At 40.6% G+C, this 26308-nt stretch overlaps 1 protein-coding gene across 1 annotated transcript in view; it reads left to right on the top strand.

Annotated features, from left to right (window-relative positions):
- PCCA (propionyl-CoA carboxylase subunit alpha) overlaps nt 1-26308 on the top strand; it is a 436534-nt gene that overhangs the window by 255079 nt on the left and 155147 nt on the right. The window contains exon 18 of the mRNA XM_075563454.1: nt 5131-5233. Coding sequence (XP_075419569.1) covers nt 5131-5233 — 103 coding nt within the window. The remainder of the gene's footprint in view (nt 1-5130; nt 5234-26308) is intronic.

The following is a 26308-nucleotide window of genomic DNA, read 5'->3' as shown; positions in this document are numbered from 1 at the left end:
TACCCATCTGCTTCCCATCTGTGCAGGCAGCCTAGGCACTGTTCATAGGCAACTGCCTGTTTTTATGGCTGCATTAAATCTTTTCTAATATAAATGTTTTAATCCCAAATTTGAATTTATTTGGAGACTAGGAAGTTTTTACTAAAGATTCAAAAAGTTAAGCTTTGAAATTATTAGGTCTGAAATGTAAAAGTAGGATATGCAAGAATGTTGTCTTTTGTCCACTCATTTAAATCTGATGTTAACAGATTTGTTCTTAGATTTTGAAAAAATAAATGTGAAATGAGGAAGAAAATATCTTGAACATTATGAACTTATGTTTCTGCTTTCTTGTTAACTTCAGCCTCTTAGCCCATCAGAAAAATCATTGATAAAAGCTTGATTCAACTCAGGAAGTATTCCATTTCTATACTTCTATTTTCCTGCTGAAATTATTCAAGTGTTTTTTACCTTAAAATGCTGCAATATGATATTTGGACTGTACCAAATATCCACTCCATGAAAACTTAGGGCCTCAGAAACCCATTCTCAAGCCTTAAGGCAACCGTTCTTAACCTGTGGGTTGCCACCCCTTTGGTGCTCAAATGACCCTTTCACAAGGGTTGCCTGATACATAACAATAGCAAAATTACAGTTATGAAGTAGCAACAAAATTAATATTACGGTTGAGGGGTCATCACAACATGAGAACCACTGCTTTAAGTGGTCAGAAAGAATCAAAGTGTTTCAGACAGGATTCATGAAACAAAGTAACTCCTCTAGGCTGATCAAGAACAGGAAAACATTTTTCAAGTCTTCTAGAAAGAAAAAAGGCCTTTGGAGAATGTATCACCATATACACGTAAATCTTTTTTCATGGAATTACTGAACAAAGTACTTTAAGACAGCTTTCATGTAAAGATGATATCTTAAATCTATACATTTTAATTTTCATTCCAATAAATTTGAATTTTTATTGTAAAGGCATAAATTCATAATGAAAAAGGCATAAGTCCATAAATCAATTTTGAAGATGGAAAATCTGAAAGGTGAATTTCAAGTGACATAGCAACTGAAGAAAGCTGAATCTTAAGCTCTATATCAAACAGAACCCTTTGAAAGTCTCAATAATTACCAGCTCTGAGCTCGTTGGGCATTGCTGAAAAGTAGGAGGATTGTTTGAAAATGTCTATGAAAGTTTCTCCATAGCCCCTCCTCATTCTTCAGAGAGGTTTGACTTTGTCCCATCCTGGGAAAAGCTATCGAGGAAGCACGGACATGCATGCCATACGTTACAACGCTTCCTCCCCCAGGCCTGGTTCTTCACTTAGTTGCCATAATGCTGGTGGACAGCCGTACATTCTTACATAAAGTTGTAGAATGTATAATTTCTGAAAAATCTAACCAGCTCTAGAGACATTCCCTAAAGATTCCCCAGCAAAATAATCCAACCTTGATCTTTAAGGGAAGTTAACAGTCAATGGAGACACATCCCACAGAAAGAAAGTACATCAGGAAATCGATGTATTTTTTAAAACAGCACCAAATTAAAGGAAACCAGCATGTGATTATTAAAAACATGGCAGAATGAATACCATTTAGGTAAAAGAGACCAGACTTCTTAAAAATTAAATCATGCAAATTAAGGTGGGTAATACACCAAAACAAAGGCAAACCACAACAGTTAGTTGCATGCTGAGTCAAGTCCCAGTCATCCCGATCCTATGTGTGTCGGCGTAGAGTAGCTGTTCAGTAATCGAGTTGTTGGTAGGCCTTCCAAGGCATATTAACTGAATTCCAACCCCCACCCTTTCAGGTAGCAGCTGAGGATACTAATTTGTTGCATAATTCAGGGACTCCAAGACAGATAATCCAAAACCCAAACTCACTGCTATCGAGTCAATTCCCATTCATAATGACTGAGTTAGTCAGGGTTGACTAGAGAAACACGTCCCAGAACACTCATATACGTATAAGAAAAAAATTATATCAAAGAGCAATTTTTTTATATTTTAAACATTTTATTAGGGGCTCATACAACTCTTATCACAATCCATACATATACATACATCAATTGCATAAAGCACATCTGTACATTCTTTGCCCTAATCATTTTCTTTTTTTTCTCTCCTCTTTTCTTTTTTTACATTTTATTAGGGGCTCATACAACTCTTAACACAATCCATACATATACATACATCAATTGTATAAAGCACATCTGCACATTCCCTTCCCCAATCATTCTCAAAGCATTTGCTCTCAAGCCCTTTGCATCAGGTCCTCTGCATCAGGTCCTCTTTTTTTCCCCTCCCTCCCCACTGCCCACTCCCTCATGTGCCCTTGGTAATTTATACATCGTTATTTTGTCATATCTTGCCCTCTCCGGAGTCTCTCTTCCCCCACTTCTCTTGCCGTCCGTCTCCCAGGGAGGAGGTCACATGTGGATCCTTGTAATCAGTTCCTCCTTTCCAACCCACTCACCCTACACTCTCCCAGCATCGCCCCTCACACCGTTGGTCCTTATAAATATATTTTTACAAACAAATGAAATCACCGTTCTCTGAATAATATCCTTTAATTTTTTAATAAACGTTACATCACAGCCACATGTATGTCCAAAAGAACTGCAGATGGCTCTCAAGCTGCAGTTTGCCGACCCCAGTTTAGACAAAGATTTGTGGATTTTATTGATCTTTTCATAAAATCAATTTCTAGTTTTGTTGATTTGCAATATTATTTTCTCTATGCATTTATTTCTGCCCTGATCTATATTATTTCTTTTCTTTCCTAGCCTTCATTTAACCTGTTATGGTAAATCGATTATTTAACAGATAGGAAGTGGCCTCAGTTCTGTGAAGAATATTACTTCTGACAGCCATGTTGATAGTCCTGGTAATTTTAATGTCTGAAGGGGTTTTTTTTAAAGCTGTCTCTCTCTAGTTTTAACTTTATTTTTTGTTTTAATTTAGCTATATATATATATATATATTTTTTAATTTCTTTTTTTTACATTTTATTAGGGACTCATACAACTCTTATCACCATCCATACATATACATACATCAATTGTAAAAAGCACATCCATACATTCCCTGCCCCAATCATTCTCAAGGCATTTGCTCTCCACTTAAGCCCCTTGCATCAGGTCCTCTTTTTTTTTTTTCCCTCCCTCCCCTTTCCCCCCTCCCTCATGTGCCCTTGGTAATTTATACATCGTTATTTTGTCATATCTTGCCCTATCCGGAGCAAAGAGCAATTTTATATTGCGAAAACATCCCAGCCCTATCCAGATCAGTTCAATACTAGCCCATAACTCTAACACTGAGGGGAAGTTCTGCTCTGTCCAGTAGAGTGGCTATGAGTCAGAATGGACTTGACTGTGGATTGGCTTCTTGAATTTAGGTTGATGTCACCATATGCCCTGACCTCTGGGTCTGAGAAACTCCTTTGGATGCTGTTGAGGAAAACTGCAAGGAAAGAATCTCCATGGAAATAGTTCTGTGTTTTGACAAATGCTGTTGCAGACTATGTTTTGTAAAGATAGGCCAGCTTTCTTAACTGCTCGAAAACAGGGTAATTTATCCTGGAATCATATGGGGAGTTTAATATCCATTAAAGTTTGGGGGGAAATTAGGAACTTTTTAAAGCCTGCAAAAGTACGGCTTATGAGGCCCCAGAGGGGTCTGACTGAGCATTATTGTAACTTGCTAACATTGAATTCTTAGAACCAGTGTCTAGCTCCGACAGAAACTGTGGTTAATGTGATTTCTTGGATTGTCTTAAGAGGGATGATTACTTTGACATTTCTACCTTTCGGTTCCATAAAAGCCTGCATTTATACAAAGCATCTACACGTTTAAAAATGTGTCCAGTTCTTGAAAGTGCTCATATTCAAATGTTGAGTCGTTTTATTTCAGTTCTGAGAATTTGGAGACACTGCTCAAATTATTTCATTTTTTCCAATAAGTTTAAAAATCTGCCTACTTCTTTTTCATTTTTGAGTTGTATAAGTAACATCTGATTGCTGAAGATGCAGGTCCCAAATTGCTTGTACTATCCCTCTTATCTTAATATAGGACTGTGCTGAATAACTATTAGAAACGATGGTCAGACTTTGGTGCTCTTGAGGGGCATGCTAAACTTAGGCTCCGGAGTGTCCAACCCCTGCTTTGACTCACACAAGGCTTGGGCTGATGCAAATGCAGTGGGGTTCCCTGCTGCAGAGTATTTAGTAGACGGGTGGTCTGCGCCGGGCTTTCTCAGGCGGCGTGCTCACCTCAGAGCCAGGAAGAAAGGGGTGTTCAAGGAGAGTAAGATGGGTGAGAGCGCGGGAGAGATGCAGACCCTGACTGCACACAGAGAACAGGACCACACTGTATTTTCTCTGAATACTGCACACTAGAGAGCATATCCTAAACATGGACCCTGATCTTCCAGCACTCTTCAGATGTCCAAGTAAATTCGAAGATGAGGAATCTTAAACTTTTCCTAGAGATTTCATGTATATGTTTTTATTGTTTGTGAATTGTTTTGTTTTGTACTTTTATTCATGGTCTTTTCCCCCAAATCAGACTGTGAACTTTAGTGAGCAAGGTTTGGGGTGCATTTCAATAATCTTATATCTTCCCCTTCCCTCTCCTCTCTCATGCCCCAGTACCCATTATAAGACAGTAGATACTTGGTAAACTATTTTCTTGTTTGACTGGTAATTATAAGGTAAACTGAGGCACGAGGAGGCAGACAAACATAACTGACAGGACAAAGGGAGAGCAGCACCAGAAATAGCTTTCTTAGAGGGAAGCACCCGGACGAGGTTCCGTGGGTTAGCAAGTAACCCAGGGAAGTCACGCCTGGTGGTCAGGTGTTTTTAAAAAGGTGCCTGGGGAAACCACCCGCCAAGGTGGCAGGTGTTGCCAGCTGTTCCGAGAGCTGTTGTCAGCCTCTTGCGGTGCTCTGTGTCCCGGAACGCGAGGTTTCACTCCCTACTCCCTGAGCCCGTTGTTCCGTCTTGGCGCCGTTTGGCCTGGCCAGTTTTCTGCTTTAAAATTCACCTGCCTTCCTGGACTCCTTCCAGACAGTACTTTTATATAGATAGACTCGGAGATGTTACTATTATATATGTTTTATAAATGAATTGATTATTTTCTCCAGGACACAAGCTGACAGAGAAAGAGAGACACCAGTTATTGGCAATAGCATCTGCATTGTTTGTTGCGTCAGAATTAAGAGCCCAGCGTTTTGAAGAAAACACAAGGTATGTGTGTTCCTTAAAGGAGAGTTATTGAGTTGAACAATATTGATAATGTTATCTCTGTAGAAAAGAGCTAATCCGAGATCTGGCCGACTTTAATTCTGGGCTTTCTTATGGGTTGTCAGAAAAGTATAATCAAGTCACACTGGTAATGTTTCTAGTTTGTCCAAATGAATTTTTTAAATTCAGAAAACAAAACCAGAAAACAAAAAGGAATATTGGCCCCTTTAATATGGACTTTGTCAAGAATGAGAAGACAATCTGAAATCTTATGGGAAACTTGTTCAAGTACTTTATATTTATGATGTCTGTTTTATTGCTTTGCAAGTCTCGAGAGAAGTTTTGACAAATGTTGTAGCATCAAAATGTAGGAGCAGAGCTATGTAGTTTACAGCTTACAGGTATAAACGGCATGTAGGAATATAGGAGTCCTATATATATGTACATATAACTTCATTTATATGATTATTTTATACGATGCAAAAAGAAATCAATAGCAAGTTGAGTTGGGTTTTAGTGAGTTCTAAACAAACCATTTAGCTTCACAGAGCCCCAGTCAAAAGAATAAAAACAAAACTTTATACCAAAGAAAACCAGAAATCTGAATGACACTGCTACCTTTTTTTTTTAAGTTTGAACAGACAGAATGAGTTTATTGAAAGGGGTGCTTTGGAAAGGGAAACTGAAGGGCCTTAGCTAGTCTAAAAGGTCCACACTGCGACTTTGAAGTAACAGGCTTGTTAATTATGAATGTGTGCATCCTCTTCAGAGTAAGTAAAAGGGAATCATGCTGTTGATAAAGTTGTATTACTTCAATTTTCTTTCTGTTCTTTTTGCTTTTCCACAAGAGAAAAAACAAAGATTTTTAAAGTGGTTGGACAATAATGGAGCAACTTTAGAAAGCACAAATCAACAACTCAGATTTCCCCCTGAAGAATTAGCTAGGACAAAGCTAAATTGGTTTTAGTCTGTATCTTAATGGCTAATGTGGTTTTGAGGAACCCTGGTGGTGGCATAGTGATTACAGTACTCAGCTGCTGCCAGAAAGGGTGGAAGTTTGAACCCACCCAACCTTTCAGCAGGGAAACAAATGTGACAGTCTGCTTCCATAAGATTTATAGTCTTAGAAACCCTATAGGGTAGTGGTTCTTAACCTGTGGGTCGCAACCCATTTGGGGGGGTCGAACGACCCTTTCAGAGCGGTCACCTGATTCATAATAGTAGCAAAATTACAGTGATGAAGTAGCAACGAAAATAATTTTATGGTTGGGGGTCACGGCACTAGGAAGGTTGAGAGCCACTGCTCTAGGGCAGTTCTACTCTGTCCTACATAGTTATTTAGAGGCAAAATCGACTTGAGGGCAGTGGATTTGGTTTTGGATTTTAGAACTCAGAAAATCTCAGTTGGGATAACTTGGAACCTTCACTCTCAAGAGAAAGTACAAGAGACTTTATATTTGATTGTTGGTTGGTAGAGGTGAGCAGATCTCTAGGGAGAGATGAGAGCACAGACTATCAATAAGTTGCTGAATGGCTGGGCGGAAAAGGAAAAGAGTCAATAGAACCTTGAATATATTTTTGTTTTTATTTCTCTAAAGCTGTGTAGTTCAGTGTAGTAGTGAGTAAATGTTACAGAGGCCATATCTGACTTTCTCTGGCAACAAGATTAAGAGAATCCAACTCCTCATCAGCCTAAGGCCAATTGCCTTAAGACAGAGGTCAGATATGCCTCCATCCTTCATCTTTCTTGACTGTTCTGACACCAGCGATTCCTCCAAGGACATGCTACTTTTTTGCTGCGTTCAATAATTGGATGCAGTGGACACATAGAACTCAGACAAGACTCTTGATCCAGGGCTTTGTTAGGGAAATGACCAAATTGCTACAAGTTAGAATCAGAAAACATTAAGGATACAGCAACATCTCTCTCCAGTCCACAGGCAAGAGTCCCTCTAGTTCTCATTCTCTTAGTCATGGGTCCCTTGGTTTCTGCCTCCATGGGCCTCTGTGGGCCAGGAAGCTAGCCCACTGCTGTACCTCATAGTCTCAGCACTACTACTCTGTTCTGTCTCATGGTCTCCTCCACTTGGCCTTTGGCCTTGGCCTGGCTCCATTGCTTTGTCCCATGAGCTCCTTGCCACAGCCTCTGGTGCCTCTGGCTTTGGCCTCCACCATTTTAGAGAGAGATCCCAAGTGTGCTCCACTGATGACTCTTCTCCTTTGTTGGCACTTCAAACCGACAGCCAACGCTGAGACTGTCTGCTTCCTGAAAGACTGATAACCTCAGAAAGCCTCTATAGGGCTGTCATGAGTTATAATTGACTGGATAGCAGTAGGTGGGTGTGTTTGAGGGAATTAACAGAAAACTTTATTAACTAAACAGTAGGTCAAAGTAGAAATCATACTAAGGTAATTAAAGTGAAAATGAAAGCAGAAATGAATCAAGACTTATAGGCATCAGGGAAGACAGTATTGAACAGGAACTATAAAGAGAAAAGATACAAACAACTAGAAGAAAAATATGAGAGTGGGAACATCACTACTGACTCTACAGCAATAAAAATGATTTAAGAAATACTACAAATAATTGTTGACCAATTGGATAACCTAGATAAAATGGACTACTTTCTAGAAACTCATAAACTTCAAAAGTTGACTCAAGAAGAAATAGAAAATATGAATAAACTTGAAACAATGGAAGGCATTGTATCAGTAATAAAAAAACCTCTCGAGAAAAAAAATGCTGACTTATGCGTCTTACTTGATCCACTGGTCCAATTGGGTAGAGGAAAGAACAGTGATAAAAATGGAAACACACGTGGAAACACAGTTAGTCTTCATAACCCTGCAACCAGAAGAACTGGACAGATCTTAGCTACCAGTACCAACCATTCTTAAAAGATCACGTTAGCGGACCCTGCATGGAGTGGAAGGACCAGAGCCATAAGAGACCAGGCTTATTTGTTGGATAGAGTCTGGTGGGACCCTCAAGACCTTTGGCCACCCTTCAGGTCTGGAACCCTTATCTTAAAATAATCAACCCCTAAAACAAATAAAATAACATTTACTCCAGGACATAGGGTTAGGAAGCAGGTCAGAATGAAAACAGGATACACAGAGAGGAAATGGGATACGCTACAGGACATCAAAAAGTCCGTACTGGATGAGTTGAAACAAAATGTCTATGGAATGTTGTGTTGGACAGGGTTCTCTAGAGAGACAAACCAGATTGCTAGTAATTATATATAAATATATTTATAAACATAGATATGTAATACAAGAAATGAACTGTTAAATTATATACAGATAGATAATACAAGAAATTAACAGTTAAATTATAAAGCAGTGAGACACAAGCAGTCCTTTAAGGTTTGAGAGCTGCGAGGTGCCAGTCCCCTTCTGTAGAGAGAGCTGGGCTATATATATCCAGGCAGTAAAAGCAAGGCAGGTCCCCAACTGTCATCAACTGTCTGTCCCCAGCTCCAGAGATGAACATTCCAATCGTGTGGGCTTAAAGGGACCTCATCTTACAGGGACACAGTCCACAGGCTAGGCATCCCACAGGTAGTGTACCCCTTTAAACTGAGGCACAGAACAACCAAGGTGAGGCTCACTGAGCCGTTTATTCCTCTGCCCTTCAGTTAATCCTACTTGTGTTTATCGGCCAGGCTGGCACAATAAACTATCGCAAATGTTAAATGCAAAAATGATGAGCTACTTGGTAAATCTTCACCTCATTCACAATATAAAAATTAAAAATGGAAAACAAAGCAAAAAACACACCCAAGAAAGAAAAGTCCTTGACCAGATAGCTTCACCATAGAATTCTACCACACATTTTCAAAAGGGATTAACACCAACTCTCAAAGTCTTCCAATACGTAGAAGAAGAAGAAACTCCTTCTGTGAGGTTACCATTGCCGTGATACCAGAGCCAGATGAAAGTACCACAAGAATAGAAAACTATATACCAGAGTCCGATATGGATAGAACAAGAAATCTTTAAGGAAATACTACCATACTGAACTCACTTCTATAATTAGGATGATGTAATATGGATTTGCTCAGTTGCATAAGTGGGTAAGCACCTAAAGGTTGGTGGTTAGAACTCACTTAGAGGCTGCTCAGAGGCACCTCTGTTCATCTTCTTCTAAAGCCACAGCCTTGAAACCCCTATGGAGCAGTTAGTTCTCCTTTGCACACCTGTGCTACCAAGAGTCAGATTGAATCAAACCAAAGCACCAAACTCACTGCCATTGAGTTGATCCTGACTCATAGGGACCCCATAGGGCAGATAGAACTACCCTTGTGGGTTTCCAAGACTGTAACTCTACTGGAGTAAAAAGCCTCATCTTTCTCCCTTGGAGTGGCTGGGAGTTTCGAACTGCTGACCTTTTGGTTAACAGCCCAACATGTAAACTGGAGGTTAGAGCAGGTGGGATTCATTTTAGGAATGCAAGAATGACTCAAAATAAGAAAAATAAGAAAATCAATCACTATAATATACCACATTAATAGAATGAAGGAAAAGAACTACACCATCATCCCAATCTGTGTAGGAAAGGCATTTGCCAAAATTCAATGCCCTTTCATCAGTCAAACACCCTGAGAGAACAGAGATAAATTTCTTTATATGATGAAGGGTTTTTAGGAAGAGTCCCTCACTAACAGCATACTCAACAGTGAAATACCAAAAGGCTTTTAAGATCAGAAACAAGAAATACATGCCCTCTTTCAACACTGCTCTCCAACCCTGTACTTAAAGTTTAACCAGAGCAATTCCAAACCCCGAACCCATTGCCATGAGTTAATTCTGACCCATAATGATATTAATAGGATTTCTGAGACTGTAAATCTTAATGGGAGTAGACAGCCTCATATTTCTTCCACAGAGCAGCTGGTGGGTTTGACTGCTGACCTTGCACTTAGCAAGCCATGACTAACCCACAATGCCAGCTGGGCTCCTTAGGGCAATAAAAAGAAAAAGAAACGTAAAACTGTAAGTAGAAAATCTTAAGTAACAATTAAAAAGCTACCAGAATTAGTTAGCAGGTTCAGCAAGCTTATAGAATATAAGGTCAATATACAAAAGTCAATTGTTTGTCTATGTGCTGCAACAATCAATTTGAATTGAAATTTGAAAAATAATTTTGTGCAGAATAACATCAAAACAAGTAGAATATTTAGGTATGTGTAGTAAGTATATATATATAAAGAAGCATGAAATCTATATAAATAACTACAGAACATTGTTGAGAATAATTTAAGACTTAAATGATCATTTAGGCCATGTTTCTTGACTGGAATTTTCAATATTGTTAAAATGACAGTTCTCCCTAAGTTGATTATAGATTTACCATAATCCTCCTGAAATTTCCAGCAGGCATCTCTGTCGAGATGGATACCTGGATATGAGTATTGTCACATGATGTTTTAAGCAGATAATCTTAATACTTGAGCGCACCACAATAACAACAGGGAAAAAATCCATATCTGAGTGGGACCCTTGCAGTCAAACCTGTGCTGCTCCGGGGTCACCTGTGAATTCTATGCAGAGTTGTGACTTTGAGGGAAGTTGACATACCTTACCCCCAGATTGTTCAAGGGTTAACTGTATCAATAATTCTTGCAACTCAATATTGAAAAGTAACCTCACTGAGAAGAATATTTGACATCACGCTTTATTAAAGAACACCATGAATTGCAAAGAAGTTTATCTGAAGATCCTTAGCATCCTTATTCATTCCAACAATCAAAATCACACTCCCTGTCATCAAGGCAATTCTGACTCAGAGCACTCTATAGTGCAGAGTAGGAGACTGCCCAGCGGGGTTCCCTGACTGTAGCTCTACTGGAGTAGAAAGCTCCTCCTCCCCACCCCCCACACACAGCAGCCGTGGTTTCAAACTGCTGACTAACATGTAACCCAGGCTGCAAAGCAAAATCTCAATGCTGTGCTCCTATGTCCCACTAAAATTGTTAACATTTAAAATGTGTCTTTCAACTATGTGGTGAGAAACTAGAACCCATATCCATTGCTGGTGGGAATGCATAATGGGAAAATCACTTCAGAAACTAGTGATATAGTTTTTTAGAATGCGACATGAGGGGGCTTAAAAAGTATGTAAAAATAGACGAAGATGATAATGAAATTTGCCCACTAATTTTTGAAGTCCCTTTGTACTAGGCATACTTAACAATACTTCCATGTATCTGCCCAAGAGAAATAAACATGTCAACACAAGCAGATATATGTGACTATTCATAGCATTTTTGTAGTAGTCCCAAGCTGGAAAATAATGTACATTAAGTGGTGAGTGGATAAACACGGTGGGGCATAGCCTTGCAGTGGAATACAGTAAAAACAATTGAATTGGTACATGTAGCAACACACATAAATCTAAAATAATATGCTAATAGAAATCTTGTGGTAGAGTTGATTCCAATTCATAGTGACAACATAGGACCGAATAGAATTGTCCCATACCCTAGCATTCCCAGGACTTTAATCTTTATGGGGAAGCAGACTGCCACAGTTTCCTCAACGGAGTGGCTGGTGGGGTCAAATCCCCTACCGCTCAGTTAATAGGTGAGTGCTTAGCCACTGTACCACCAGGGCTTCTTAAGAGAGAGATCACATAAAAAGACTGCTTATTGTAAGATTTTATTTAATTATAAAACCCTAGGAAATGGAAATCAGGTATTGGTCATTCTGTGGTAGAATTGTTCCCTTCTTTGCAGAAGGCCCAAGTTCAATTCCTGGCCAAAACCTCTCATGCTCAGTCACCACCCATCTATCCATGGAGGGTTGCCTGTTGCCATAAAGCTGAACAAGTTTCAGTGGTGCTTCCAGATCACAATGGACTAGGAAGAAATTCCTGTCACTCTTTCTCCAAAAACCAGCCAGTAAAACCCACATGGGCGACAAAGCTCCTAGGGATGGTTCAGGACTAGCCAGCATTTCGTTCTCTTGTCCCAGGAGTCGCCATGAGTTGGGATGGCACCACGGTAGCTAACAATAGCAACAGGAAAGGGGAAAGTATGAAGGTAGAAAGGGTATAGGATTTACTGCAGGCGAGTTCCAGTGTTCTAAATGGAGATTGTGGTGCTGCAGCGGGGGTGGATTTATTAAAACTCTTCAGGTTGTGTAACCCTCAAAAACAAACTCAATCACCTCATCGATTCTGACTCATAATGACCTCATAGGGCTGAATAGAACTACCTCTGTAGAGTTCTGAGATTATAACTTTTAAAAAATTAATCAATGATTGTATTATAACAATCTATACATCAAATATATCAAACATATTTGCACATATGTTGTCATCATCATTTTCAAAACATTTTCTTTCTGCTTGAACCCTTGGTATCAGCTCCTATTTTTCCCCCCTCTGGCCCATACTCTCATATTCTCGTGGACTCTGATAAATTGTAACTTATTATTATTTTCATATCTTGCACCATCCACTCTCTCCCTTCACCCACATTTCTGTTGTTTCTCCCCCTGGGTGGGGAGGGGTGTTATACATAGATCATTATAGTCGGTTCCCCGTTTCTCCCCCATCCCCACCCCACACCTTCCCCCTATCCTCATATTAGCACTATGCCTATTACTGTTCCTGAGGGGTTTATCTGTCCTGGATTCCGTGTGTCAAGAGCTCTTATCTGTACCAGTGTACATGCTCCGGCCTAGCCAGATTTGTAAGGTAGAACAGGGGTCATGATAGTGGGGTAGGAAGCATTAAAGAGCTAGAGGAATGTTGTATGTTCCGTTGGTGCTGTGCTGCACCCTGCCTGTCTTGTTCTTTCCTTGTGACGCTTCTGTGAGGGATGTCCAATTATTTACAGATGGGCTTTGGTTCTCTACCCTGACCCCATCACTTTCATTGGTATATTTGTTTGTTTGGGGTCTTCTGATACCTGATACCTGATGCCGTCTACACTTCATGATCACCCAGGTATGAGTGCTTCTTCCATGTGGGTTTTGTTGCTTCCCTGCTAGATGGCCGCTTGTTTAACATCAAGCCTTTTGGCCCCAGATGCTATATCTTTTAATAGCTGGGCACCATCAGCTTTCTTCACCACATTTGCTCATGTACTCATTTTGACTTCAGTGGTTGTGTCAGGAAGGAGAGCATCACACAGAGTACCAGGTTATTAGAACAAAGTGATCTTTAGTTGAGGGAGGACTTGAGTAGAGGCCCAAATGTCCAATGCCTATATGTATATCTCTATAAACATCTTTTGCCTCCTAGTTCTTTCCTCTATTTCTTTTTATGTTCCTCCTGTCCCACTATCATGTTCAACCGTCATTCCACTTTCAGTACTTTCTCTTGGCTTCATTGCACTTGATAAAACCCCCTCAGACATTCTACGCCCTCCTCATCATTGATCGTAGTTCTTTTTGTTCCTTTGTCCCTGGGTTTGTTGGCTCCCCGCTCTCTCCCACCTCCTCCTTTCCCATGTCCCTCCAGCACTGTCAGTCCCATTGCTTTCTCTTTGGGATTGGTTATCCTGCCTATCCTATGTGGATAGACATGAGAAAAAGAAAAACAGGAAAAACAGAGGGATCAGGGTAGGGGCGGGGATCCTTTAAATAGGTCCAGGTATATCTGCTGACCGTTCTGAATGTTTTCCATTCAGAATCTGGTGAAGTGTCATGCCCTGCCCACCGATTTTGAGTCTATTTTAGGGATTCCTAGGGCACTTCATTGCTTTGCTCCCCTTGCTGTGCTGATGCGGTTCCTCCATGGTTCACTCTGGTTTGGGAGACTATAGCTCTTTACGGAGTGGAGAGAGAGGTCTTCCTCCTGAGGAGTAGCTGGTGGGTTTGAATGGCAGCCCATAGCAGTAATCATAGTAACAGTCAACACGTAACCATTGTGCCAGTATACTTCCTAGGGGTGGTTTCTATGGCATAAAAGCTATTCAGAAAGGAAACCTAAACACAGGTAACTGAAAAGGGCTTGAAAGAGGTGGGAAGAATTATGAGAAACGTTAAGGAGCTGGAAGCTATGTGTAAGAATAATAAGTTGGCATTCTGTGATGCTCACCTTCATGACACAATTGCTGAAGACAAAACAGGTGCATAAGAAAATGTGGTGAAGAAAGCTGATGGTGCCCAGCTATCAAAAGGTATGGCATCTGGGGTCTTAAAGGCTTGAATATAAACAAGCAGCCATCTAGCTGAGAAGCATCCAAGTCCACATGGAAGAAGCACACCAGCCTGTGTGATCATGAAGTGTCAATGTGATCAGGTATCAGGCATCAAAGACCCAGAACAAAAAAATCACATTGATGTGAATGAGGAGGAGGGTGGAGTGGAGACCCAAACAATTGAACATACCCTGACAGAAGGGTCACAAGGAAGAGATGAGCCAGTCAGGGTGCAGTATAGCACCGATGAAACATGCAACTTTCCTATTGTTCTTTAATGCTTACAGGCCACCACCACCCCGCCACTATCATGACCCCAATTCTATCTTAAAAATCCAGCTAAACCAGAGCATATATGCTAGTACAGATAAGAGCTGGAAATATAGGGAATCCAGGATAGATAAACCCCTCAGGACCAATAATGAGAGTAGTGATGCCAGGAGGGTAAGGGTAAAGTAGGGGGAGAGAAGGGAAACTTATCACAATGATCTACATATAACAACCCCCCCAGGGGGATGGGCAACAGAAAAATGGATGAAGGGAGACTGCGGTCGGTGTAAGACATGAAAAAAATATTTATAAATTATCAAGGGTTCATGGGGGTGTGGGGGAATGAGCTGATAACAAGTACTCAAGAAGAAAGAAAAAGTTTTGAAAATGATGATGGCAGCATATGTACAAATGTGCCTGCGCAATGGATGGATGAGTGGGTTGTGATGAGAGTTGTAACATGAATCAAAAGAAGAAGAGCTGCTCTAGGCCATTGGGAGATAATGGTGACCGCGTTGTTGATGTAACAAATACAAGAAAAGTTTTTGAAAGTAAAAGATGAGATGTTCAATTTCGGAGTCACTGTTTATGCCGATCAATACAATTTCTATCATCTTTTAAACTGTGTCTTCTTTACTAATGTATATAAGGAAGCTGCAAAAAAAATGGAATGGAAGCTCATTGAATTTTTAAAATCCAAATCATTGAACTTTTTAAGGCCCGTTGTATGATCTTTGGGGACTATGTTAGTGAATGCATGGAGAACGCTTTCTGGTTTTGACTTATAGCACCCATCCCACCCCAAGCCCAAGAACCAGTGCCCAATTTTAGATGGAGATGCTCCTGAAAATGTGCTCAACTTGTGGGTTTTATTAGACAGTAGGCTTCCAGAAGTGCACAGCCAGGGAAGCCTCCTGGAGCATCGCTCTGCTCTGACTTTCGTTGGAGGGGGGGGGTCACCCGGAGTTGAAAAAAAAAAACCTCAAGGACACTTGGTTTGTATGATTATTTTTTGGTTGTATTATGTATTACTTTAGAAAATCGTTAGACACTTGAATAAATATAAGAATGCCCTTGTTAAAAGCAGAAACCTCTGAGAGATGTTAACAGACAGGCCTGGGTTGTAAAGAGATCACTTCCTATATGTATCTTCAAGAATCTATAGGTACAATCGGGAGGGTTGATAAGTTGTTGAATAAAAAAAATAATAGTATGATATGTAACCCACCTCTAATTCACAGAAAAAGTTTAGAACACAAAATTCAGAAGCAGGCTAAAAGTAACTTACAAAAAAAGACACAAAAATGATGATCTGATATGTAAGAAGCCTCCAGCTAGTTCTCAATAAAAAACAAACAGAATTTGTAATCAGTCAGAACAGGTACGTACAGTTCCGTACTTCCTTTTCCTCATTTGAGTGCGAGAAAAGGCTCACGGCCTTTTTTATGATGTATAAGTTTTACAGGCAATAAGTAAAGGTGACTGTGATGAAGAATATGTGCGAGTTCAATAACTTTAAAATGAGGGAAAATTTACATAATACTGAAGGTCAAGTAGGCGTTGCCCACAAGCATGTGCAGAACCCAGGGACTGTCTGTTCCGAGGTGTTTCCTGAATCTCTGAGGGGGAACTTGTTGCAATGTGACACATACTTTTTGTTCTCCTCAGGAAAACCTGAAAAACAACAGCAAAAAAAAAAACCCCAACCAACCAAACAAAATAAACCCTTGGACAATTAGCATCCTAAGGAATCTCTTTGGGAAACACGGCCTAGCTCTTTGCGTGATGCCATGGGGCCTACTGCTGTTGTGGACAGTGCAGATATAGTGCTGCTTCCAGATCTTTGCTGTGTCTGGCAGGAGTGTCGGGGCAGTCTTTGCTGGTTTCAGTCAACATGTTCAGCCAGAGTGAGTTGAACAGATGTTTTGCTTGTTTGCTGTCAAACTTCTTCCTTGGCAGCAGAGCTGGTGGCGAGGGTGTGGATCTTGGGGCTCCGGAGTAGTGTTTTCATGAGGACGGGTAATGGAGTCTCAGAGTCGCGCTGCAGGTGTGGCGCACAATGCTGTCGTGGGCGTACTCCGGAATGTCTATGCTTCCAAGCCCGGGAGCGCGCAGCCCTTCCTTTGGGCTGCTTGTTTTGGCTGCTCATCTCATTTTCCCAATTCCTCTGTGGGTTGTACTCTTTCATCGTTTATGACATGGAAAGTGACATTAATCACACGTACCCATAGTATTTGGCTAATAAACGGATAGCAATGGCTTTTAACTTTAAAAAAGCAGAAACTCTTTATTGTAACTTCGATGAAAGTTTACAGAGCAAATTGCTTTTCCATTGAACGGTCTGTACACATTTTGTCTCAGGACATTGGTTGTAATCCCCCTAACGTAACGGCACCTTTCCCAATTTTTCCCTGGGTTCCCTGTTCAGCCTTTTGTGCCGCTACATGCCTTCGGAGCTCTGAATGGGGGGAAACACGCTGCCTTTTGGTTCTCCTATGGTTGATTGTCCGGAGGATTACAGTCATCTCTGCTGTTTTGATTCCCTTTATGGGCCTGCCTGTTGTTTGACTGAAAATTGATCCTAGGGGTAGTTTCAGTTCTAGGAGTGAGGGGTAACTAAGGGCCAGTCTCAGGGGTTCCATCAGTCTCTAACAACTCTGGTCTTTATAATGATTTTGACTTTTGTTTTGCATTTACTTTTCTCCCTCCCTGTCTGGGACCTTCTCTTGTGACCCTGACCAAAGCAATGAGCAGCAGTAAGCAGGCACCATCACGCCCCTGTGTCAGGGCAGTGGAGGCTGCCCTTTGAGTGGCCCGTTAGCCCCTTGGAGTCAGTGTTTCTGATTTCTTCAGAATTCTTTGCACTAGATGATGGATCATTAGTTACAGCGTAGATGGCCACTCACAAGCTTTTAAGAACCTAGACGCTGTTCACCCTAGTAGGTTGTGGAACATGGTCTGGTAGACTCTTACATGCCAGTGGACCGAAATAACCCCCGAGATACTGTTCCTAAATCTCCAAGCGCAGAGCAATGCATTAAAAAAAGATTTTAAAGATAAGGTAGTGTCAGAAACAATAAAAAACTTCTTATGATGACTGTGAAGCCGTTTGGTAAAGAATTCATTATTTTATAAGTTTATATTAATTTGCCATGGAAGTATTTATTTTTCTAATCATTATTTTCTTAAACATTTTAAGAAATGTTCCAGAAACGAAGCATAAAAAATTAGGTGAACAGCTGCTTTGTTTTGTTTGAAGGTAAAATTATTTTGTTGGCACTGTGAATGGCATACTAATTTGCTTCATTCATTGGTACTGATTGGAGAGAAATTGTAAAGATAGCATTTGCGTTCCTTGTAGCCATCTTTATTCATGCCCACAATGGCCGTTTTCCTTGCACACACGCGGGGAGTCCCTTTCCGAAGTAGATGCTCTCACTTCTTTATTGCCCCTGCTTCACAGCCGTACTTCCACGAAGCTCTTGAAGCACGCAGTGAGGCGGCCTCTCTGCTCGCGTGCCTGCACTTCGTCTCGTTGGTATTCCTACGTCTATCCCTTCATGCTGTGTTCTTTAGCTCAGGGAAGTATTCTCCATTCACTCGCCTGCCATCGCACTCAGCCTTTCTATCCCTTCCATTATTATCTTTCTCTAGTGCTCTCTGGCTAACTCATCACCTCTAGGGACAGTGGCCGCACTGTCCTCGGGGTAGGAGGATGGGGTGACCGAACTGCGAATTGTATTTCTCTGACAGGGGGCTGCTTTAGACGCCCAAAGTACTCTGGCGTGTTCTAAGAATCCGTCAGCAGGTGTGACTCGGAGTCGGCTCTGAACTACCTTCGAGAGGTCGATACACAGCAGGCTGATGTGGAAATGAGCACTGTTTTCATACGTTTAATGTATTTTAAGGTTTTTCAGAAGTCAGTATTGATTCAATGGGTTTTATGAAAAAAATGTTTATTGCAGACATAGAGTGAATTCTTTAAGTCTCGTTGCTCTTCCCTCTTTGTTTACTCCTTGCTTTCCCCTTTTTTCTCTCCTTTCACCTGTTTTGTCATTCCCCAGAAGATATGTTCAGAAAAACACCTAGTTTATAATGAACAAACAAAAGAAACAATATTTGATATTTTAATATATTTAGAATTCACTTTTATGTGTATTATATGATGTTGTTTTCTCTTAGATTTTGGGACTTCTTTATTTTGTTGCCCAAATAAAATGTTTATATAACTCCAAAATTGGCATGAGTATGTGTATTTCTCTTTGTTCCTATCTGTCATACATAAATACACACACACACACACACACATTTCTACAGACCTGTAAAATGGGAGGGAAATACAGTATAGCCTTAGGGAGCTGAGACTTATGAAAGGAACAAACCTGTCAGGGAAAGCAGACTCAAATATTTTTCACTAATAAAGAGCGACAGAAGAGTGCTCGGACTGTACCCTGCCAAGGACAGAAAATTTGCAAGACCGGAAAAAACAAGGCTGTCCCCTCAAGTTCCACAGATGTCACTGTATGTATGTTCTCTCTCACAGACGTCGCTGTACGTTCTCTCTCACGGACGTCGCTGTACGTTCTGTTCTGCCTCAGAGTTTTTGCAAGAGTCATGTGAAATATACATTTTAATATTTACCCATTAAATGAAGCCTGTTATTATATCCCAAACCAACTGCCTTTAAACTATTTCTGGTTCATAATGATGGTATAGGACAGAGTAGACTTACTCCCTGGGGTTCCCAGGTTGTCAATCTTTGGGGAAAGAGAGCCTCATCTTTCTTCCATAGAGCCACTGGTAGTTTTGAACTGCTGACTTTGTAGGTAACAACCTAAAGTATAACCAGCTATGCCACCAGGACTGCTGGTATTATTAATTGTAACGACAAATTCAGCATTACAATGCAAAATCATAGGTAACAACCTAAAGTATAACCGGCTATGCCACCAGGACTGCTGGTATTATTAATTGTAACGACAAATTCAGCATTACAATGCAAAATCAAGTAAGTACATTATGAATAATTAAAATCATCCAGATTAGATAGTGACATTCTTTCTACCAAGGAGTTACCAAAATGATAAGAAAGACATGGGGTTATGGTAATCTTTAATGAAGTACATATTAGAATATTTTATGGTTTCTTATCAAGCTGATGGATTACTGCTAAAGTAATGTTAATGTTTCTTTTGACAAATAATACCATTGTATATGACTTGTTACCTTTCAATTAGTGTTAGAAATACTCTTTCGATCTAAAAGTGCACAAAATAGTAGAGGACCTCCAAAAATGCATGGAAAAGTAAAATGAAAAGATAATGGCATTTTGTTCATGAACTTTTTGAAGTCACTTTCCCCCTTTTAACTCTTTAGTATATTAAAGATACAGCCTTTGATCTCTTATTGAAGAGTTGAAACAGGAAAAAATGACATTTTAAAAATATTACTCTTGGAGAAACAGTGCGGGAATTATGCCCGATCTGACCCCGCCATATTGGGGCGAAACACTAAGGGTGTGCAACAGAGCAGCAATGGGAGCAAAGCAATGAAGTCCCCAGGGAATACCAAAAATAGGTTTTGGAGCCAGGGTGTGGCACCCTAACAGACTCAACCGGAAAACACTTGAAGGCCAACAAGCAGACCTGGAACTATATATAAGTTTTTCTTTTTTGTCAATGGCTTTTTGTTGTTGTTGTTTTGTGGGTTTTTGGTTTTCCTTTGTTGTTTTGTTTTTATACTTATTATTATCTCTGCATGCCTATCTAGATAAAATAGACAGGATAAACAATCTGGAGGAGAAACCAACAGGACCAACCGTTGTTCCAGGGGGACACGGGAGATGGGGGAAGGGGACGGTCATGGGGGGGGGGCTCTACAAACCCAGAGTTAAGGGAACAACAAGTGATCTAAAATCAATAGTGAGGAGGGCATAGGATGCCTGTTGGGGTTTGATCAAGGGCAATGTAGCTGAGAGGAATTACTAAAACTTGAATGAAAGCCAAATATGAGAGTGAGACAAGAGGAAAGTAAAAGGAAATAGAGGAAAGCACTAGGAGCAAGGACATTTATGGAGGTCTAAATACAGGCATGGACATATGTAAATATATTTATATATAATGATAGGGGAATAGATCTGTGTATCTATATTTTTATGTTAAGTACTAAGGTAGCAGATGGACATTGGGCCTCTATTCAAATACTCCCTCAATGCAAGAACACTTTGTTCTGGTAACCCAGCACTTTGTGACGCTCACCTTCCCTGGCACAATCACGGAAGACAAAGTGGGTACATAACCAAATGTGGTGAGGAATGCTGATGCTGCCTAGCTATGGAAAGATCTGGGGTCTTAAAGACTTGAAGATAAACAAGTGGCCATTTTGCTGAGAAGCAACCAAACACACCAGCCTATGTGATAATGAGGTGTCGATGATATCAGGTATCAGGCATCTAAGCCCTAGAATAAAAAAATCATATCAATGTGAATGAAGGGGAGCACAGAGTGGAGACCCAAAGCCCATCTGTAGACAGTTGGACATCCCCTTACAGAAGGGTCACAAGGAAGAGATGAGCCAGTCTGGGTGCAGTATAGCACCAATGAAACATACAACTTTCTTCTAGTTCTTTAATGTTCCCCCTGCCCCACCCCACTATCATGATCCCAATTCTATCTTACAAATCCAGCTGGACCAGAGCATGTACGCTGGTACAGACAGTAGCTCCAAACATAGGGAATCCAGGAGAGATAAACCTGTCTGGACTAATAATGATAGTAGTGATACCAGAAGGGGACGGGGATGGGGGGATCCGAAATGGGGAACCAATCACAATGTTATAACCTCCTCCCAGGGGGAGAGACTGCAGAATAGTGGGCGAAAGGAGACAGAGGTTGGTCTAAGACTTGAAAAAAATTAGCAATTATGAGGGAGGGAAAATTGGGGAGGGGGCAAATGAGCTGATACCAAGGGCTCAAGTAAAAAGAAAGCATTTTGAAAAGGATGATGGCAACATATGTACAAATGTGCGTGACAGAATATGTATGTATGGATTGTGATAAGAGCTATAAGAGCCCCCAATAAAATGATTTTAAAAAACAAAATCCTGGAAATTAAATTCAAAAGTATGGTAGACAGGCAAAACAAATTAATACAACATACGAGGGTGTACCCTCCCCCCCAATGGAAAAAGCTCTGGTGGGCGGAGCTTTCATAGTACACATTTTTCCCACAGGGTTAGCATAGATCAACTCACTCTGCGTTAGTGCATCCAGTGGGATCACCTGGAAAGGTTCTCTCTGGTCACAGTGAATTTTTCCGTAAAAGAAGTTTCACTTGAACCTCATTTTTTTTTTTTAATGGCCTATTTAGGAGTGTGTGACTGTGAAATTTTGTTTTCTGCTCAGGAAAAATGCTACTGAAACTGTTGTGATGTTGAACACAGCTTACACAGTGCTATGGGAAAAATTCAAGTGCATGAGTGGTTTTCTCGTTCCTAAAAAGGTGAAATGTTGATTGATGACCAACCTCCTTATGGATGTTGACAAAATTCATGCACTTGTGTTCAAAGACTGCTGACTACAGACCATTGAACAGATGGGGAAGTTATCTGGTCTATCTTGGAACTTGGTTCAGGGAATTTCAATGGAAGATTTGGCAATAAGGGTCACTGTGAAATTTATGTCTCGGGTTCTGACTAACCAGCAAAAAGAGCATTGAGTAGAAACATGCCGTGCTTTGAAAGAACAGCTCTGAAGGGACCCAAACTTTTATTTCCAAGGTCATTACTGGTGACAAGACATGGTGCTATTCTTATAACTCTGAAAACAAACATGGCAGTGGAAAACGCCATTGTCATCTGGTCCAAAAAAGCTCAAGTGAAATCCATGATCAAAATGATGCTTTTTTTTTCAAATGTGAAGGGTATAGTACATTTAGAGTTGGTTCCACCAGGTCAGACTGTTAATTAAGCTTTCTATTTAGAGGTTCTGAAAATACTGTGTAACAATGTGCGACAAAAAAGGCCTGATTTGTGGTAGATGGGGGACTGGTTTTGCGACCATGACAATGCACCTGTGTGAGCAGCCATCTCAGTAAGATAGTTTTGGGCAAAAAACAGCACGCTTCTCTTGCCCCACGCACCTTACTTACCTGACGTCACTCCATGTGACTTCCTTTTGTTTCCGTGAATGAAGAGGGACCTGAAAGGACAGCGAACTTATGTAGAAAAGGTGAAGAAAAAACGAAAGTGCTATCAGCCATCCAAACAGATGAGTTTGAAAAATGTTTCCAAGAATGGACTTGCAGATTTGACAATTACATTAAGTGCGGTGGAGATTACTTTGAAGGTGATGCAGTGTTTTGTGGGGGAAAAAATTAAATACCTAGCTTTGAAAGAAATTATGGTTATTTGGGGGTTATACCTTGTATAAAGTGTCAAACATTAACAAGTTAGTTGCTTTCAAATTGATGCTCTTCTTTGGACAGTCCTTCATAGTGTTTTCAATAACTGTTTTTATTTGTTTGTTTTTGGAAATAGCTACTTTTTTCTGAGACGCCTCTGTATGAACTCTAACTGCCAATTTCTCAGTTGTTGGGTGATGGTCAATGTTCCGGTGACAATGAAATCGGTAGAGAGTGGATGGTTGCAGGTTCAATGTGGGTGCCTGGTGTGTTAGCCTTAGTTCTCTAGAGAAGCAAAGATGCACAGACGTCGTGTATGTATAAGGAAAGGGATTTATATCACGAAATGGCTCACACAGTTGTAGAAGCGAGTGAGTTCGGTAAAGTTCCTATCCATGTGTCAGGAGGTGAGCTGCAGCAGCCAATGAAGCAGGAAGACTGCCGGCTAGTGGATGCAGAGTTGAATGAATCCAGGTTTGGCAGTCCTCACATGGCTTCTGGGATTGGCAGTTGGTATTGCATGGGGCCAATGAACTAATTGCCAGATTCAGATTCAGCAGAAGAAGTAAGTTTTTGCATCCTGGCCGTCTATATTAAGAATAGGTCACCCTCTAATGAAGCCTCATTTAATTATATCAATGCTGTAACTTGATTAAGGAAGTAGCATGCCACCCTGTTTTTCCCACAACTGCTTTGCTTCACAGAAGATTCATCATGGAGTTGACCATACTATGTTAGATTGCATCATGGGAGACTCCTCCCCTGCCACGTTGACACAGAGCCTGTTACAGCAAGGAGGGTCTTGCTGAGAAGAAGCAGGAAAGACAAGACCTGGAAGGGGAGGGCAGTGAGACACACGGCGGCTCTCTAGGCAAAGAACCCTTCCATTTTAGAGAAATCAGCAAGTGCAAAAGACTTGAAGTTGGAGTGTGTCTAGCATCGTTAACTAATTGGCTTGGAGTCCAATGTACCTTGACCTTTCATCCAAGTAAAAGGAGATAGAATGGTGTTAGGTGATTATAAAGTCTTGGGCTTTTACCTACTTAGTGAATGAAATCTGCAATGGGCTGTCATTGCCGGGTTTTGAGCAAAGTAGAGTTTGATTTGATATATGCGTTTACAAGGCGGTTTGGGTTCCAGTGTTGTTGAAAACAACCAAAACAACCCTAAAAAAGTAAGAGTTTTAGCTGAGAGACCTGTGAAGAATAGAGGTCCTAAGCCTGAGCTTGGGATTACTCTGACATCACTAAGGCAGGAAGAAGGAAAGAGGACTTAGGAACAGATGAAGTGGACCAGAAACCCCGTACAGGTTGAGCTACAGGAGTTCAATAGAGAAAGAGCGTGCAGATGGCAGGAGTGCTCAAGCATGACTAGTGCTGCAAACCTGTTGACGGTTGTGTCCCTCTATGTGTCTACATACTGTGGTTGTATCAAGTGCACTCTAACTCATGGCCACCCACAGTGTACAGAGGAGAACTGCGCCCCACACTGTTTGCAAGGCGGTCATGTTTTGGAAGCGGTCTGCTGGGCCTCACTTCGTCTTGATTCTATGTAAAGCTCTCTTTTTAGTTCACCTATTTTCTCTTTTTTTGACAATGTGAAAGAGGAAGAAAACTCTTTCAAAATAGAAGGTTCCTTATAGAAGAGCAAGGGGGCTTTGCCAGCGGTGGCTGGCACTGTTTTCATTTCCCCCACCAGTGGTCTTTTGGTGCGACAGTACTTTCCCTGGACCCTGCCACAGGGCCTCTTTCTAAGCTCAGGGGTCATGACTTTGTGACTGGTGTGCTCTCTTGAGCCATCAAGGTGAGGTGACCTATCCCAGGATAACAGCCCCGGGCCCGACTTCTAAGGCATCTCTCATGTACATAGTCTACTTTTGTATTGTTTATACTAAAGAGGAGCCATTCTATGTTAAAAGGTATTTGAGCAGAGGTTAAAGACTAAGAAAAAGGGACACTTTCACTACGGTGATGTTTATGAAAAATAGGAAAGCCTGAAAGGTTTTTTGTTTTGTTTTTCAAAGAATGACTCACTTTGGGAGGGCTTGCTGTGATTGTCTGGAAGCATTGTATACCCCAGGCCCCGCTTTGTGCTCATGCTTAGTGGAACACTTCCGAATCCTGACGGACTCCAGAGCCTTTCATCAGTTAATTCTTTTAGTCATAATGGGAAATTGCATTTACTTGAATTCTATCTGTATGTAGTCTTCATATCCATGTTTGAATTGTTTCTTTGTGTTTAATTTGGTTTTCTGATAGAATAGAAAATCAATTTTTTAGTATATTTTTTTCGTGGAAGATCTAATTATCTGTGTTTTTTGTTTTGGTTTATTTTTTCCTCTTATTAGAAAAGTGACCATAACTGGGTTTAGATTTCCCATTCATTCTCCTTTTACGTTTTTAAATGACTGATAAAAAGCTATGTTTTTTTGAAATATGAGCTTGATTAATGAAGGATAACAGTAGAAAGAAACATAGAAAAATGTAGGCATATAATTCTCAAGGAAAGCCAAGTGGTGGACATTTGGATAATGACTATTTTACATAATTGTCTTCTGAATCTTAAAAAATGGCATGTCCGATTACTTGTACATCACATTTACACCATCTATAAAAACAAAATGAAACATATATGTCACACTTGACTCATATATGTTCTTAACTGAGCCACTTATGACAGTGAAGTTGATGCTCTGATAACTGAATATCTATTTTTAAAAATAAGGCAATTCTTGGGACGTACATTCTAAACAAACAATCTCACCATATCTTTGGAAATGTCTGCTTGCCTGTAAGCAGTTAAACCCCCTGAATGCAGGAAGGGGAAGAAAATATTAATTCAGCCACCATCCCGTCAGCTTGCCTTACTTTTTCCTGTTTTGATGTTTTCAGCTATTTAATATGAGACCAGGTCTTGGCTAGTTTAGAGATCTTTGTAAGACTAAGCACAAAATATTGATTAAATGGGTATGGTGGCAGATGGATATGCTTATTGCTAACTAGTACATTTAAACACATTTTTCTTTTCTTCGATGGGACTAGGAGAGCTGAGCGGGAAGACAGAATCGCCTCATTATTGTAGGAGCATTTCTCTGTTCCTGCAATGATTCCGAAAGCTCTTGCACACTTCATCAGTATTATTGTCATTCTTAGGCTGCAGGATATTTGGCAGCTGCCGCACCCCACTGGCAAATCCTATTCATGCTTCTTTCCCATTCACCATTGCCATTGGAGAATTGATTTCTCTCTCCTCT

Source organism: Tenrec ecaudatus, chromosome 11 (assembly GCF_050624435.1).
Source record: "Tenrec ecaudatus isolate mTenEca1 chromosome 11, mTenEca1.hap1, whole genome shotgun sequence".
NCBI lineage: Eukaryota > Metazoa > Chordata > Mammalia > Afrosoricida > Tenrecidae > Tenrec > Tenrec ecaudatus.
This window is presented reverse-complemented; position numbering and strand designations above follow the sequence as displayed.